Source organism: Limanda limanda, chromosome 21 (genome assembly GCF_963576545.1).
Source record: "Limanda limanda chromosome 21, fLimLim1.1, whole genome shotgun sequence".
NCBI lineage: Eukaryota > Metazoa > Chordata > Actinopteri > Pleuronectiformes > Pleuronectidae > Limanda > Limanda limanda.
In genome coordinates this window covers 8,237,174-8,253,152 of record NC_083656.1, presented here as the reverse complement: position 1 = coordinate 8,253,152, position 15,979 = coordinate 8,237,174, and the positions used below count along the sequence as shown (strand labels likewise).

The window sequence follows — 15,979 nt, the reverse complement described above, 5'->3', positions numbered from 1 at the left end:
GAGAGGCTTTAAGAAGGGCTGATAGCACATGGACAGAATTATCAAAAGTACTTTGCTCTAAATATATGAATTCCTGAGTTCATTTCTGGGCAACCGGAAGCAAGAAATCTAAATAACTAATAATAGAATATATATTCATCATCATTTTGTTTTTCAGGGAATTAGAAATATGTGTAAAACAAAAATCTCATAGTTAAATAACTGTGTTTAGGGAGCGAGCACATCTGATTAAATGTTTGATGTCTGAACCATGCGGCGAAGTTTAGAACCGACTGTACCAGACTAAACACGATGAGTCAAGACAACAGAAATGGCATTGGGGAATGGGAAGTAAACAATTGCAAAGAGTTTTTTCCCAAACACAAACCAAAAGAGCAGTCTCGACTCCGATTCTATCTTTTTTTATTTTTATTTTCCCCATCATACTGCCATTTCAAGCATCAATAGCTCCCGTGCTTGTGCGTAACCTGATGCAAAGCCGGGCTACGCAGCGAGATAGAGTCTTTATCTGGGGAGCCGCGGACATGAATAATGTGCATTCTCCACGTCGCTCACACAAACAGCCTCCCAGGGGGCCGGCTATATAAACACGTCCACTTTGCTCGGGAAATTGACCCAACTGCAGTCGAGACGAGCCGACACATTAGGAGGTCCTCCGCTCCCTTCTTCACCTCAACTGTAAATTGAAGACTGTCCATTTGAGGGTGTATTTACATCAGTGGGGGGGGGGGGAATCCAATGAGATGGTAAATAGTTCAAGGTGCACCGTAGCATTCCCCACTGGCGCTACGTGCAATTCCACCCTTAAATTAACTGAGTGAGAGGGGTTGTTGAGAAAATGCTTGGGAGTTATCCCGGGGGAGGTGGTGGTTATGTAAAGGCTCTGCAGCACAGTGCCAATGCTTTTTTCCCTTTTTAGGATTAAAAAAACATTTTCAAGGGAGGTCAGAGGTGGCACTTTTTTTTTTTTTTCTTGCTTTAAAACTTGACTATTGTTGTGTCTGTTGCATGTACTCGCAGCAGGAGTGCAGCAATCTGTATGCAAAGTGCACCGTGGCTTACCAACACATGTCAGCCAGGGGTGTACAACCTGGTTTAACTAGGCATGGCCGAATTTTGAGCGAGTGTGAAAGTAACCTTTACTGCTTCAAAGAAAGTCTGCATATCATGTCTCAAGGCGCGGGGGTCTACCCAGGGCAGAATGTTTCCAATAAAGAAAAAAAAAAAACTTTCCATGCAAGTGGAAAATATGCTAACCGGGAAAAGCAAAAAAAAAAAAAAAAATCCTTCCCGAGACACCTGTTATGACTTCTTGACAAAGGAAGAATCTGAGCACTGTGGGTGTTTATAACATGAAGGCAGCCGAGGGACTCCAGAACCCATTTCAAATAGACACACGGCTACTGAGGAGATTTTTTCCCTTCCTCCCTAGAAGTATTTGCTCCACCTTTCAGTGCAGACAGCATGGGGCCCTGCTCCTGGACGCCTCGAAAATCCCATCCGAAAAGGAGCAGCTGCCTGGAGACCTTTACACCCTCAAACATCATGTGATCCCGTAGTAGTGACACCGTAAAAGGCCCCCGTGGCCATTTAGGGAGAGAAAATCCCTTTTCCATCTACTGCAGCCTGAGCTCTCTCGCTGACGGGAGGGAGCGGAGAAAAAGAAATTGTTTTGAACAAAATGTCCTCAGCCGATAACCTCCGCTTTTCACAACCCAGCCTTGTTGTTCAGAGCTATTCCAACTATGCCGTGCATACTGCTAATGCATGGACAGCCCGTGTTATGCAACATGTGACCCCGACACACTGGTTAAATACCACTCGGTGCTATTTTTCAATTTCATACCTTCCAATTTCAGACTAATAGAGGCACTTATTTATTCAGGCTAAATCAAATCATATTGAAATCAAGGGAATTAGCTTCCTGAATGCAACATTTGTATTCAGAGGATATGAGTGTTCTCCTCAAAAACTAATACCGTTACATCACCCCCCCCCCAGCACATCCAGACTGTTCTGGGCCGATCTCACAAGTCAGGAACATTGTGTTGTTTACATTCCTGGAGCCGGAGCCCCCACCGCTGATTCCCATCAAGGGAAATATGAGAGCTTTGAAAGCACGATGAGTGTTCTCTGCCCCGAGTGACTCATGAGTTCCTCTCTCACCCCCCCCCCCCCCCCCCCCAAAAAAAAGCAGAGGCAAGTAGATTATTTACATGAGGCAATAATTCAAGATTTGCTCGTCTAAGTCTCTTACACGGAGGGCACGGCGAGCCCCCCATTTACCCAATCCCTCCTCATTCCCCTTTGATGTTAGCCTATCTCGATAAGACCGGATGAGTGCCCTAAAATCCCCGTCGAGTGATTTCACAGGAAGAACAAGTCTCGGTTAATCAATGGCTAGATTGGATCTGGATCCTCGGGAGTGGTCGGGCCTGAAAAGTCCTCCCAAGTGTTTGAGTGCACACCAGGGTAATTCATCGCTAATGATCACCGCGGCACCCACTCTCCTCCGCGCCGCCGCCGCTCGTCCGGATTTAATTGCCTCATTCACGTTTAAACAGCTTACAAATCACAAGGACAGGCAGGGAAACATGATCAAACGGCCCCTATCACTAATCAGGGGAGGGCAAGGGAAGAAGTGAGAGGACTTTGCGGGCTCTCCTCGGGAGGATTAGGGAGGAGGAGGGCTGCACGGGAACAGTAAATTGTCTCTGCTTCAGCTCCGGCAGGCAGGTACATTTAAACAGGCAGATCCATCTTTCTCTCTCTCTCTCTCTCTGACAGAAGCAGAGCGAGAGGGCAACACGGCTAAAAGGCTCCAGTAATCCCAGTTTCAACACAAGCATCTGGTGTGGGGAAACAGGGTTCCGCCATTGATTAGATCCCCAATCAGCGTGTGCATCCTACACCCCAAAAACCTTCCTTGGTAGTCTGGAGGCAGTACAAGGCCTGATGCACAGTAATTGTTTCAATAGGTCAGGCGCAGGAAAAAACAGCTCGGGGAAAGGAATGAAAGGGAGATGGAAAGGGTGAGGAATATTGTTGTTTCCCCCCCCCCCCAATTAAATTGTTTGTCAAACCCCTTCACAAAGGGTTACGCAGTTTATCTGTTTAAAATCAATACGCTCGTCTCCCTGTGAAAGCTTGTCCCGACACCAGACAGGCCCATTAATTATTCTGTTCCGCGCGCTATCGCTGTGCTGCTCAAGGTTGAGCCTTATCTTTTCTTATTTCAAATCAATAATTATCTTCTACCGCGCTCGCGCTCCTCAGAAATAGATGTGCTTTTCATTCAATGCCTGTAGAGTCTCTCTCTCGCTCTCTCGCACTCTGTCTCTCTTTATAGCAGCCGGTGAGGAACGCAGAATGAATAGGACATTCTTATCAGTGGCACATTAGAGCAGGATGGGAATAGATGGCGAAGAATGAGGCGCATAAAAGTACCCGACGCAAATGAGTCATGATTCAAACAAGCGAGCCGGGCCTTGTTCCCGTCCTGTGACATCTTCTAATAGACTGCGGTAACGGATGAATGTTGATTTTCACAAAAGGCGTTTACGATATCGCCGTCGTTCAGGTGTCTCCATCCATTTGGGTAAATCCCCATTCAGCTCCCTGGGTGCGGAGAAAACCCCAGCGCGAGTCTTTACATGAGCCTTTATGCATTATAGACTGCGATGCACAATTAATGACGGCACAATTACACGGTCGTGATGGGTGAGTAATTGCATTAGGACGCAGAAACAACAAATGTGCATCCCTTTAATAATCGGCCGATCCAGCAGCAGCAGCAGCTCATTTGTTGGCATTAACCGAGGACCGCTGTTTGTACTTAATTAGGCTGCACTCAAGGATTAGGCGAGGTGGTGGTGGTGGGAGGGGGGGCAAAATCTGGTCATGGCGGATGAGTTCACATTATTATCGTCTAAAATGTCACAGGTTTCTGGCTTGGCGCTGCCGAGGGTGGCGTTGTTTGTCACACGGCGTTGTGTGTGGATGTGGGAGAGAGGGAGTGCGAGAGTGTGAGTGTGTGTTTGCGCGAGGACATGAAAGAGAAGAGCGACAGAGGGAAAAGAGGGACACGTTGAGGGAGAGAGTGGGAAGAGCGAGTGTGTGTGTGTGTGTGTGTGTGTGTGTAAGCAAGGACGAGGCTCGTGGTGTGTTCTCTTGAGGACTGAGATTCCGAAGCCCGAGCACAAAGCCTTTGAGACGTTCCCCTTATCTCCGAGGTTGATACCGGGATCCTGGTGATTCAGAGCGCTCCGTGTGAATAATTCCACCAACACCCCCCGACTGCCGGGGACCATATGGCCCAGTGTGAACTTTAAATACACGGGGAGTGTTGCCGCTCACCAGCCAGGCCTCCCATCTCTGCCCCCGCACAGGCTCGCTGGAGAGAAACCATCAGCACAGACAGCACACTAACTAGCCTGCGTGTACAAGGTGCTGATAGCATCACTGGCTTTTCCTGTGTGGCTGCCGGGGAACAAGGACGACTAAAAATAGCCCCGAGGATGCTTCTTCTGAACTGAACATGCTGTATGTACCGGCTGAGACACCCACATTTTAATTATAAAAGGGCTCTTTAAAAAAGGGGGAGTTGTAGGGAGAGGAGGGGAGGGAGAGGAGGAGAGGAGGGGACGCCCACATGCACAGAGATGTGGATTATGTTTTTCTCCAGCCCGCCTTTTGACTTGTGAGGTTTCCTTCTGGCACCACCTGCTGGCTGCCGCCTTCAACCAGAGGGAGACGTTTGTAGCTCCGGCAAAGGACGAGCCTTAATTATGATTGCATCAGCCGTCTCTCATAATGCAGCAATGTAAGACTCAAGCTGCGGCGCGATGCTCCCTTCATCTACAGGAACACAGCCCAGCAAGCCGGGGGAGGAGGAGGGCTTTCTTTTCACCGCCTCTCTTTCAATTATTTGAAAGGTTTTCCTCGTTTTATAATTCAAAAGGTCTAGATCCACATTCCTCACAGTCGAGTACAGCTCGGGTGAGCATGTCACATTTATGCAAGCGCCCCAAATGGTGGAATTCATGCGTATCAATAAAACATAAACAGCCGAGCGGTTGGCAGCTGAGCGTGTTTCTGATGTCTCAATTACCAGTCGAGTGCCATTAATCTCTGCGCTCCCTCTTTGGCTCGGAGGTCGGCTGATGGATGCAGGCCCGTGACCTTTGCCCTCCGTTCCCTCCCAGTGGGCCGGGCGGAGGTGAGTTTAAGTACTGTAGTACACCTCTCAGCCTCAGCAACAGTGGGAAGTTTTAAAAAAAAAATGGGAGGGAGGGAAGGTGTAGTAATGTGTCTACACACTCAGTCGAGCATGAGTGCATCCAGTGAAGTGGCACCATGGCAAGCACATGCAGCTTCTGCACGCATGCTTGCATGTGAGCACACACAAACACACACATACAGACACACACAGACACACAGCAGAGTGTTTCTCCCAGACCAGGGAGCACACACCAGGGTAGCTCAGCCGGGGGTTTCTAGCACTCACGGTTCGCTTCGTTATATATTAAAAACATAAAACTATGGGAAAAAAAAAAAGAGGGGTAGAGTCAAGTGTGTTTACAGAGCAGAATCTATCACACGCACACCCAGGAGCCAGAGTGTTTAGCATGTACTCAGTGAGAGGGGCCTTTGTTGTTTTCCTCCCAGTAAGCAGATGGAGCTTCACGGCAGCAGCAGCAGCAGCAGCAGCAGCAGCAGGGGGGGGGCGAGATGTACACAGACAGCGGGGGGGTGCGAGTGGAGAGGCACCTCCACTGATCTCCTGTGTCGTGTGATGATGTGTGTGTGATGTGTGTCTCAATCCAGCGCTGATCCCCCTGAGTCAGCCCTGTCAGTGATATGAGCCTCCCACCCTCTCTCTCTCTCTCTCTCTCTCCCTCTCTCTCTCGTTCCCTCTCCCCGTCGCCATCGGGAATGCTAATAACAAGCCAGCCACTAACACTGCAGCCCTGAATTATTCATGCAGCAGAGGGTCACACGGCATAATGAGGAGTTTACTCTCATTCTGGATGCGATTGTGACGCTGCTAATCTGCATTTAGCACACAGAAAGAGAGAGAAGGAGGGAGGGAGCGAGGGGTAGAGACAGCGAGAGAGGGAGAGGGAGGAGGAGGAGGAGGATGAGTGCTGATGAACTTAATTGCTGTGAGCAAACAACCTCTGAAAAGAGTCACGCCATCATCCAGAGATGAGAAAGTAAACAATTAATTATCATCGGACAGAGGGAGCCATAAAACAAATGTTTGAACGAGTGTAATGTTCACGAGCCAGCTGATCTTTACCACCCCCCCCCTCAGAGGTGACAATACACTTTCAATAACGATGACTCACTCATTTGACACCAATAATCATTAGCTCTAATATGATTTGGTTAGCGAGCCCAGGAGGGATGGGGGGGGGGGGGGCTGGTGTATTATGAAACGCTGCATGCACTAAAAACACCCGTAATGCCTCGTTATCCTGAAGTAAAACGTCTGTTTGCCCACATTATAACCTCCTGCAGAAAGAGGCGTGTTTTCCTCAGGTTGACATGTTGTTTCCTTTGGAGGCTCCTCGAGGTCGAAAACAGCAGGTGACTGTTGCCTCCTGCTGGCCACCAGAGGTACAAACCCCATTTACTGCATTTCAGAAAGTGAGAAGCAGAGAAATTCGACACTGTCGTGGAATCCATCCCTAGCACTTGTCGTTTAAGGGCTACAGAGAGGTGGAGTTACACCCTGGGCAGGTCACCAGTGTATCACAGGGCCGACATACTGAGACTTAGAGTTTCTAAATCAGCCTAAGCCCCACCTGCATGTCTCTGGACTGTGGGATAATAGAAGACAACACAAACATGGGGAGAAAATACAAACTCCACACAGGAAGACCCTGGCAACTAGGATTCAAACCAAGACCCTTCTTTCTGTGAGGCTGCAGTGAATACCATGGCACCACCATGCCATCATCATAAATATTTCAAAAGGCCAATGATCACAAATTAAAGGCAACAGTACTGACATACAACCTTGATGAATAATACATCTTTATATCAAATATATCATGAACTTATTTGTGGGATCAAGTGTAGAGCCCGACCGATATGAGCCTTTCACTAGCATCACTATTAGTTTATGAAAAACAACACTTAAACAAACATTTATTTTCTCACTTCAAGTTCGATTTGTTGTATTTGTGTTTTCTTTTGAGTTATAGTTATAGTTAAGAAAATCGAAAGAAATCCTGTAAAAAAGCCAGAATTAGGAATCACTGTCAATTTGTTGGGGATATATTCAAACCCCCAAAGAGTTTAAGGATTTACAAATGGAAGTTTTTCAAAGAGTTAGATTTGGTTCTTAATCAGTTGAGTGATGCATGGAATTAACAATGAAAATGTAGTATTCTAACAGGACAGATGTTAATATAGCCACGTCACAATGATTCAACCCTTACATAATATAGCTGATTTCAAAACTTTCCACTAGTTTTATGGCCTAAAGTTGAGTTAAAATATAACTAAGCATTTGATTACTCTATATCATCCTTAACTTGCCTCGATATATCATATCAGTCTCCACAAATCCATATTGGTCGGGCTCTTATCATATGAGATAGACACAATATGCACTCCCTGGATCCTTGCAAGTTATAAAACACCAGTATAAACCCACTAACCCTGCAGGTGTCAGACTAGCGTGTGAAGCCACATGATGGCAGCAGTGACTTTAAAGAGTGAGACACATCCTCCAGCGTTACATGACAACAGTACATGTGTAAGCGGTGCAGAGAGGAAGTCACGGACAGTGCGTTGGTTAGTTGGTTTCCTCTCGTGCCCTCATTTCAAAAACACTGGAGGCCTCAACCTTTTTAACTGCCGCTCACTAACCACCGGGGAAATATCATGTAAATAAAAGCAGATACGCGACAACACCTGGATGTTCAACACAACATGACTCATCAACCACTAACCACTGATATACAGAGGACTGACAAGCAGCAGCTGCCTCACTGGGACGATTCTCTCAGAGATTACACTGATTTATGACCTGAGTTTGATTTGTTTCAAAGATTTGTTTATTAGATACTAGATACACACATGGGGTGTGAGTACAGTACATGGTATGACAAGTAATAAAAGTCTGGTGCCAGAAGCAAAGCGGCGACATTGCGGTTGCATGGTGTGTGTTTTAACTACTAAGCAACAAGGACACTCAGGAAGTCAGTGTTTTTGCAGCACAGCAGATCCTGTGCTAGTTTTCATGAAAGGAAATAGTATAGTACAGTGTGGTTTCACTTTTTAAAAGGTTCAGGAGTGTCCCTGAGCAGCTGGGCGCTGTAGTTTCCAGCTGATTTATTTCCAACACGTTTTCTAAAGGGATTAGCTGTGGATCAATACACAGCTGGGGAGCAGAGGAGTATTTACAGCAGCAGGATGTGTACGTGGGATTGATCCAAAATAAAACTATACAGTCCCTATTGTTAGTGTCACACAGTGCAAACAAGCGGTTCAGTCTTGTGTTTATACTTAGAATAGACTCGCTAGAATACTTATATCTAGTGTTGATATTTAAGATGCAACTAATTACTATTACAAATGTTGTGTTGTCTTGATTATTTAGTCAACTCCCTAATTAATAATGTTTACATGTGTGGATGCATTAATCTGATGTTTATTTAATGAGTCAAAGATGAAAGGAAATCCAGAAAGCAACCATTTAAATTGTCTTTGAGTTTAATTTCTGTGTAAACTAAAAGATTTTGTCATCTACTGTAATAATGTATTATGAAAACCAGTAAAACTTCATATTTAAGTCATAAACGGTGACTTTTTGGCATTTTAAAATCAACCGATTATTAAAAACATTTCTATGATCTGCTTACGGCATCATATTTTAATTCATAATGATGAGTCAGAGACGAGAAGGAAATCCTCAGATTTGAGAAGTTGAATCCACTGAACGTTTTGTTATATTCGCCTGAAAAACGACAAATGCTTTATCGATCATTTAAACAACTTTCTTTTGTTTGTGGATTTAGCCGAGACCTACTCAGGAAAAAACACACACATGGAGTCCCCAGCCAGTACTAACAGGAACGCTGATGGTTTCTACTGTACAGCAGGCAATTTCTCAGCCGCAACAGGATTATATGGGCTCTGCTGTGACTAGATAATTGAATTAAGGCATGGCCACAGCGCACTGCATCCAATGATCTCTCCCCCACCAGGGTGATAGGGGAAAGAAATGAATCATGTTACACTGTGTAGATTCATAAGCACAACAATAGTGTTAGCCGCCTCGGCTTGTAAGTCTGTTGTGGCCTTTTCCAGTAACAATGTTATTTGTCACAACTCTTCGGCCCAGGTCTTCCTCACCCGCAGATCAATGACCTTGTGTTTGACCTCTTTGCACTCTGAAGCGTTTCCACCGACCACACAGAGGCACCAGGAAGGCTCGTATCTCTCAGCATCTACAGCCACAGCTCTTCATAATCCATACTGTATTAAGTTAAAAAAAATCCCACGTGTACATTCAGATACAAGCTGACAGGCGTGATGGCGATGAGTGCTGCTCTGTGTGTGTGCGGTATTGTATGCATTGAAATGCATTGTGCGGGGGAATTAAGCACCATGTTAATCCTGCCCTGACCTTGTGCAGAATGTGGAGGGAACGGTGTCTGTTGGGCTAAAGATAACACCGCTGCCTTTGTGCTGCAGGAGAACAACACTGCTGATGATGCTGCTGCTTTGTGCCGCCGCTGCCGCCGCCGCCGCCCGAGGTCGCATGTGTCCTTTTGTCGAGTAACAAGACCTGACAAGGTAGCCGGTTGTAAGGTGCAGACCATCTGACGGGCTGATCTGTCTTTAGAGAGTTTATACGCTGCACCTGCTGTTTTAATTTCACAGTTATGTCCCCTGAACTTAAGCATTTATAGGAAACTAAGACAGAATTTGTTAAATGATTAAAGCACAAACCGTCTCTGTGTGTGTTCAACAACAGAAAATGTTTTATCTGCATCTGGATCCACTACAAACTACAGTCAGATAGCAAATAACTCACAAGCTCAACTTTAATTCAATGTATTTTTAAAAACTGACATGTTCTGCTAATAAGCATAAGAACAAATGTCATGTTAATTAATGTTACAGCTATAATACATTTTAATTCACAGTTGAATCAATAATATTAGTAACAATAACTAATATAACATGTGTCTTTACGCATGTTTTTCAATGTACAAATTAATAATATTGTTGTTTTACTGTTGTTGAAGACTTGTTTTCATATCACACAAATAATGCTGGTGTTATATCACAGTAAATGTCAGCTAATGCAATTACCAGGGACGCACAACGTGACCAGAAGGTCATTGTCTCTATCTGCAGACTGATAAATGTGCGTTCAGGGAAATGAAACGGCAGCAGTGGCTCCTCCCTTAACACCAGTGCAGAGGTGCCCCCAGTGGATCGCAATGTGGTTATCTTACATTCACCAGATAAGACGTGTTGTGCTGGGCAGTGGATGTGTGAGTGTGGAGCAGGAGAGTTGTTTGTCCTCGAGCATTTGGCGACAAAAATAAAAAGTTCTGAGGGGGAAAAAAGGCACTTAACTGCCTGATTGATCCACTGAGGCTTTGTTTTCAGTCCTGTTACTCAGCAGGATCCTGTCAAACGTTATCGATACCTGATGTAAAGTTTAGGCCTCGGACCAATAAACAATGGATTTCTGGTGCAGGGCTGGATCCTGGATTTTCACCTCCACCAAAAGGGGTGAACGTTTTTATTACTGTTTTTTTGTCAGCAGAATTACGCAAAAGCTACAAAACCGATTTTATTGAAACTTGTAAGTAAGATACATGGGCCAAGAAAGAACCCAGGACCTGTTGGCTAATCTGGATCAGGGGGCGGATCTAGGATTATTTTTTCAGGCATATTTAGGGAACTGATATCTTTGTGTGTATTATTGTTACTGTATATATTTTATTGTTACTGTATATATTTTATTTGATTATATTTTGTTATATATTGTTGTTTTTTATATTGTTGTTTTATGTTCAGTGCACCAATGACACCAAGGCAATTTCCTGTATGTGCAAACATACCTGGCAAATAAAATAATTCTGATTCTGATAAGTGTGCAACTAAAAACTGACAGTTTTAAGACTCAAAGTTGTGTTTTATCACTCAAGTAATTATTCCAGTTAATTCCATTATAATTTTCAAACAATTCAAACACGCTCAGTATATATGGAATATGCAATTTACTTATTAATGTGTCGTTTTTGACCCAGCTCCCACTCTCATCAATCCTTTCAGATGGTTAACTTTTTTTATGTGTGTACTAAAAAGAGACTTATTCCCAGAGGAGACACCATGTGGACTCAATCACACAAACAGAAACAGGATGTCATACGGCTGCTGAGCTCCATCCTGTGTTAATGCGAGTTGGTCGTTTTGCCGTTTACAAGCCAAGTCGACGTCCCGCTGCGTTTCAGAAGAGCAACGAGCCAAACGCACTAGCGTGTTTTCGAGGAAGGTTATCGTGTTACTGTTTGGCATGTGCTTACAGTGTGAATGAGGGAGGGTCTGCAAAGGGAATGTGCATGCTTAGCAAAAACTCAGAATAAATCCCCCTGGTGTCGGTGTCATAGCGTGTAGAAGAAATATATCTATTCAGTAGTTAACTTAAAGCAGGAGTAAATCCAGAGGCATCTCAGTGTAGCGTAGTTTGAAGTTAATTCAGAAAGGGCAAAAATGTTTTGCGTGTCGAGTTCCGAGGCTCCTGGTTACAGAGGTCTAATTTATGACTTGGCTATTATAAGCACAGCATGCAGCGTTAAAATGGAAGTAGTGGGTATAAATGACCGGTGTAGCCCTTATTTGGAGCCACATCACGTTACACTAGTGAAACATGTGGTGGTGTCCCAGGGAAGCTCTGACTCACAAGGCCTTGTGCCGGTCTTCAGCGAGGATCTGGTCGTTGGGCTTCAGTCCAAACCTTTTAGGAAAACGTAAAAGTTTAATTAAAAGTGAGTGGTTCTGTAATGTGAGAGAAATGTGAAGATGCAGTGGAAACAATCAGTCGTCCCCCGCTTACTTGTCAAGGAAATCTTTGTCCACCACAGCGGAGATGTCCAGCAAGGGGTTTCCCATCCCGAAGAGCGTGTTTTCACTGCGTGGAGACAGAAACACATTGTGTTAGGAGAACTCCCACACATCAGTCGAAACAATCAACCAGCTGTGACACACACGATCATCTGCTCCCGATTTGCTGAATTTAAACCAACTTGAAACTCTGATGAGAGACGACCCCTCCATGTTCAAAAATTTACTGAACTCCTTGCTGTGGCCAATAAGTGCAAAAAACACACAAGACAATAAAGTGACACAAACAGTTGAGAACACACACAAGCCTGATTCAGACTTATGAATGGATTTTGTTATAACTTTGGCAGAGATGGCTCCTCGGCTCGCACTGAGAAATGTACAACTGTGAAGGATTGAGTTACTTCCTGCCGCTTTTAGATGGAGACTGAAAGCACAGCAGGCACTTCTCGGGTTATTCAAACTCATGATGATGTGTCCAAGACGGAACCAATATAAATGAACAGTTCCCCTAATTGACCACATCATGTAGAAGTTTTTCAGCAGCAAGATATCCCAGTGGTCAAAGTCCACTCCCTGACAACAGTCATTAAAAAACATATTACCCAACTTTCATAAAACAAAGTAGACACATGTGACACTTAAGAAATACAGTAAAAGATGGAGTTTCACATCATCTGCAATAGGAGAAGTTAAAGAGTCACTGAGGCCATCACACTCAAACTCACAGTGTGACTCCACCAGTCATTTTCAATGGAGCCACTCAAACACATCATGATAAAACATGGGGATTTACCCTCAGGTGGCTTTTCTCTCATTCTTACCCTGCAGTAGGCATGACGTCAGAAATCTCAGCAGCTCGACCTGATGATGAAATGAAAAGAACTCCTCTTCCACTTCTCTGTCAGAGCAACGTGCTTTTTTCACTACAGGAACTCGAGCTTCACTTAAGGGCAACGCTGATTGGTTGGCTGAGCGAGCAGGCGGGCCTAAGTAGCGACCAGGCTCGTGATTGGCTACACATGTCAAAATATTGTAAGGCATTCAATGCCGCGTTTGAGGCCAATGGGAGAGAAGGTGAACACCTATACTAATCTAAATCTAAAAGCACTGATCTGTATTTCTAACCCTATATATGTTTATTTGCATTTAATTCAAATGCTTGAGTTAAATATACATGCAAACTGATCATAATCGAAAATATTGTCAAGTTTGGCAGTTGTACATACATAAACAAACAGCATCAGATTGTGTGTTTAACTTGGTTTTGCAGCCGTCATATATGTAAAGTGTGTAATAAGTACACATTCAAATATAATGTATAACATTCGAGTAGTTCCAATACATGTTTGCATTGTAGTTTGAGGAGAGAATAAGAGAAAAAGAGAAAATAATTAAATATAAATAGTACTTGTATTGTGTTTATTTCTGTATTTTAAAGAGCTTTTATATGATTTTATATAAATGCAGCAGATATTCACTTTGTATAAAGATATTCTTTACAATTGCATTGCACCTTGCTATTTCCTGTATTGAAGTACTACCTGACTTCATGAAGCATAATATCCTATTTCTATCATGTTAGCCAGATATAAGATTATTCTTTTTATAACTATATTAAACATGTACATATATTTATCAAAGTGTAGGTTCAGTGCCGTTAGATATAGATGCTGTCTATGTCCTTTTAATTACTGTTCTTATGTTGTTTTTCTAACCTTTAGTCCAGGTATGCTGAGCTGATCAGGGTGTTAAAATAAAGGTTCAAGAATATTGGTACACAGTATGTTTGTATATGTTTTACATTAAGAAGCCAACAGGAAACAGTTTATGGTATGCAGTGCATTATTTGATGGCTTTAATGTAAAGAAAAAATAAAAAGTTGCATAGTAAAATGTGCAGGTGAAGTCCAGTGAGCTCCATGTGCTCCTGTTTATTGAAACTCGACAATAATCTGTGGTTTCCTGAAGTCAGTGAACGCCGCAGTGCTCACTTGACACCATGCATAAATAAACAGCTGTTTCCAGCTGTGCTATGAAAGTGACACTCATTATAATAATAACAGTAATACTATTAACACCATATTGTTTATTTACCAGAAAACACGTCTGCATGTTCACATTTTAAACCGTTTTGATGAAACGCCATTCACGCTTCATTTAACTCGTATTTTCTTCCTGTCTCACAGCCTCTAACGCTCATGATTTAACTTCCTGTTTCTGTCACATCTGATCATTTTAACCTTTAAACACAAAAACCTCCATTTTGACACAAATCAAACACACACGATCTGTTATTCGTCTCATTTAAAGACGATCTGCGGTCTCCTGTCAGGTGATAAACAAACACACCCTCTCCTCTCCGCGGCTAGCTGTTGTTAGCATCGTTAGCACCACACTTAGCACCCTGCAGCCTTCATGCTAACGTTAGCTTCCCTTCGTGTCACATTCAAATGTTCCGGTGGTTCAGCGGCTCGTCGCGCTGCCCCCTCCCCGCAGACACCTCACCTCAGCCCCGCAGAGCTTCGCGGGAATCACCGGGTTAGCCACGTTAGCTAACAGCAGCCCCACGGCGCTAACAGCGGAGGCTGAATTACCTTAACTGTGATTTCCTCCCTGTCGACATGTTTGGTTCTTCCTCCGACATTTTTAAAAAACACCAGTACCGATCGTGAGGAGGCTGACGAGGAGGAGGAAGAGGAGGCTGCTGCTGCTTCCCTCCACACACAGAGGAGGAGGAAGATGAGGAAGAGGATGGTGGTGGTGATGGAGAAACTGGTCCAGAGAGAACATGAATGATTGATTCCAGGGAGGCAGCAGAGTTAACTGGTTGAACTCCTCCAGGCTGAGGCCATGTGCTTCTAACACAGAGGAGACTCTGTTGTTATTTAGAGACCAGAGAAACAACACGGTCCTGTTTACCTGCAGAGCTCATTCATATGCAACCAGTGTTTATAGAACTATCCAATGTTCTATATGTACGTTTATTTAATTAATCGACCAAACAAAACAATTTAAATCCAAACACAAAATCTCAAATGTGAAATGAAAAGGAGCAGAAAGAATAAGAATCTTACATTATCTGCCCCGCGAGTCATAATAATAACAACAACAATAACAACGATGATAATAAAATACAACAGACAAAGAAATGTCATTCATAAAACATCTTTCATACACAGATTCAAGAGGATGTACAGGGACAGTAAAGCACAGTTTATGATACAATACAACTTTATTGTAATTAGGGCCGAGCACTGACAGACAGTGAGGCTCTATTGAAATTGTATTATTATAATTTTTCAGGCTAATTAATTGGCTTTTTGCAGAAAATTAGAAAGTGGTGAAAATGTACGTATTCGGGAGGAATTTTCATTTAAGTTTTAATTTTTATTTCACCTGGTTACACGTATTCATTTTTTTGTTTTGTAAGGGACATTTCTTCTATCACTATAGTATTGAAGTTATCAGTCATGTTCAAGTTCAACAGTAGGTGTCACTGTTCACCAACTTCATTCTGCCACATTAATCACCCAGTGATCACCCACTGAGAGGTACAGTGAATACTACTACTACTACTACTACTACTAAAACATTATTAAATGTATAAATTACTTTTTTTTATTTATATATTTTAACTATGATGTTAACCCTTTTAAACAGATTGAAATGTGTGATAAAACATCACTACTCATCTCCCTTTAAATTTAAGAAATCCAGATATCATTTCCTAACATGTTCCTTCAGACAAAATAATAATTTAAAAACATTTTTTACTGTCCAAATTTTTAATGTAGGAGGAAACTGGAGTTAATTGACACAGGGAGAAACTGGTGTCGACCACGGCCTTGTTCCTTTAGTAACTTTACTTTATTCGTTAC

General features: G+C 43.4%; 1 protein-coding gene across 2 annotated transcripts in view; it reads right to left on the bottom strand.

Moving 5' to 3' along the window:
- Nucleotides 1–14,868, bottom strand: part of adkb (adenosine kinase b) — a 104,395-nt gene extending 89,527 nt beyond the window's left edge. The window contains exons 1-3 of one of the 2 annotated variants that reach the window (XM_061094837.1): nt 14,696–14,868; nt 12,092–12,166; nt 11,939–11,992 (exon numbers count right to left, since the gene is read on the bottom strand). In XM_061094837.1, the coding sequence (XP_060950820.1) occupies nt 11,939–11,992; nt 12,092–12,166; nt 14,696–14,745 (179 nt within the window). In that variant the 5' untranslated portion in view covers nt 14,746–14,868. Of the gene's footprint in view, nt 1–11,938; nt 11,993–12,091; nt 12,167–12,923; nt 12,996–14,695 lie in introns of those variants that run through there. The other variant, XM_061094838.1, reaches the window with a different exon arrangement.
- Between the last annotated feature and the right edge of the window lie 1,111 nt (nt 14,869–15,979).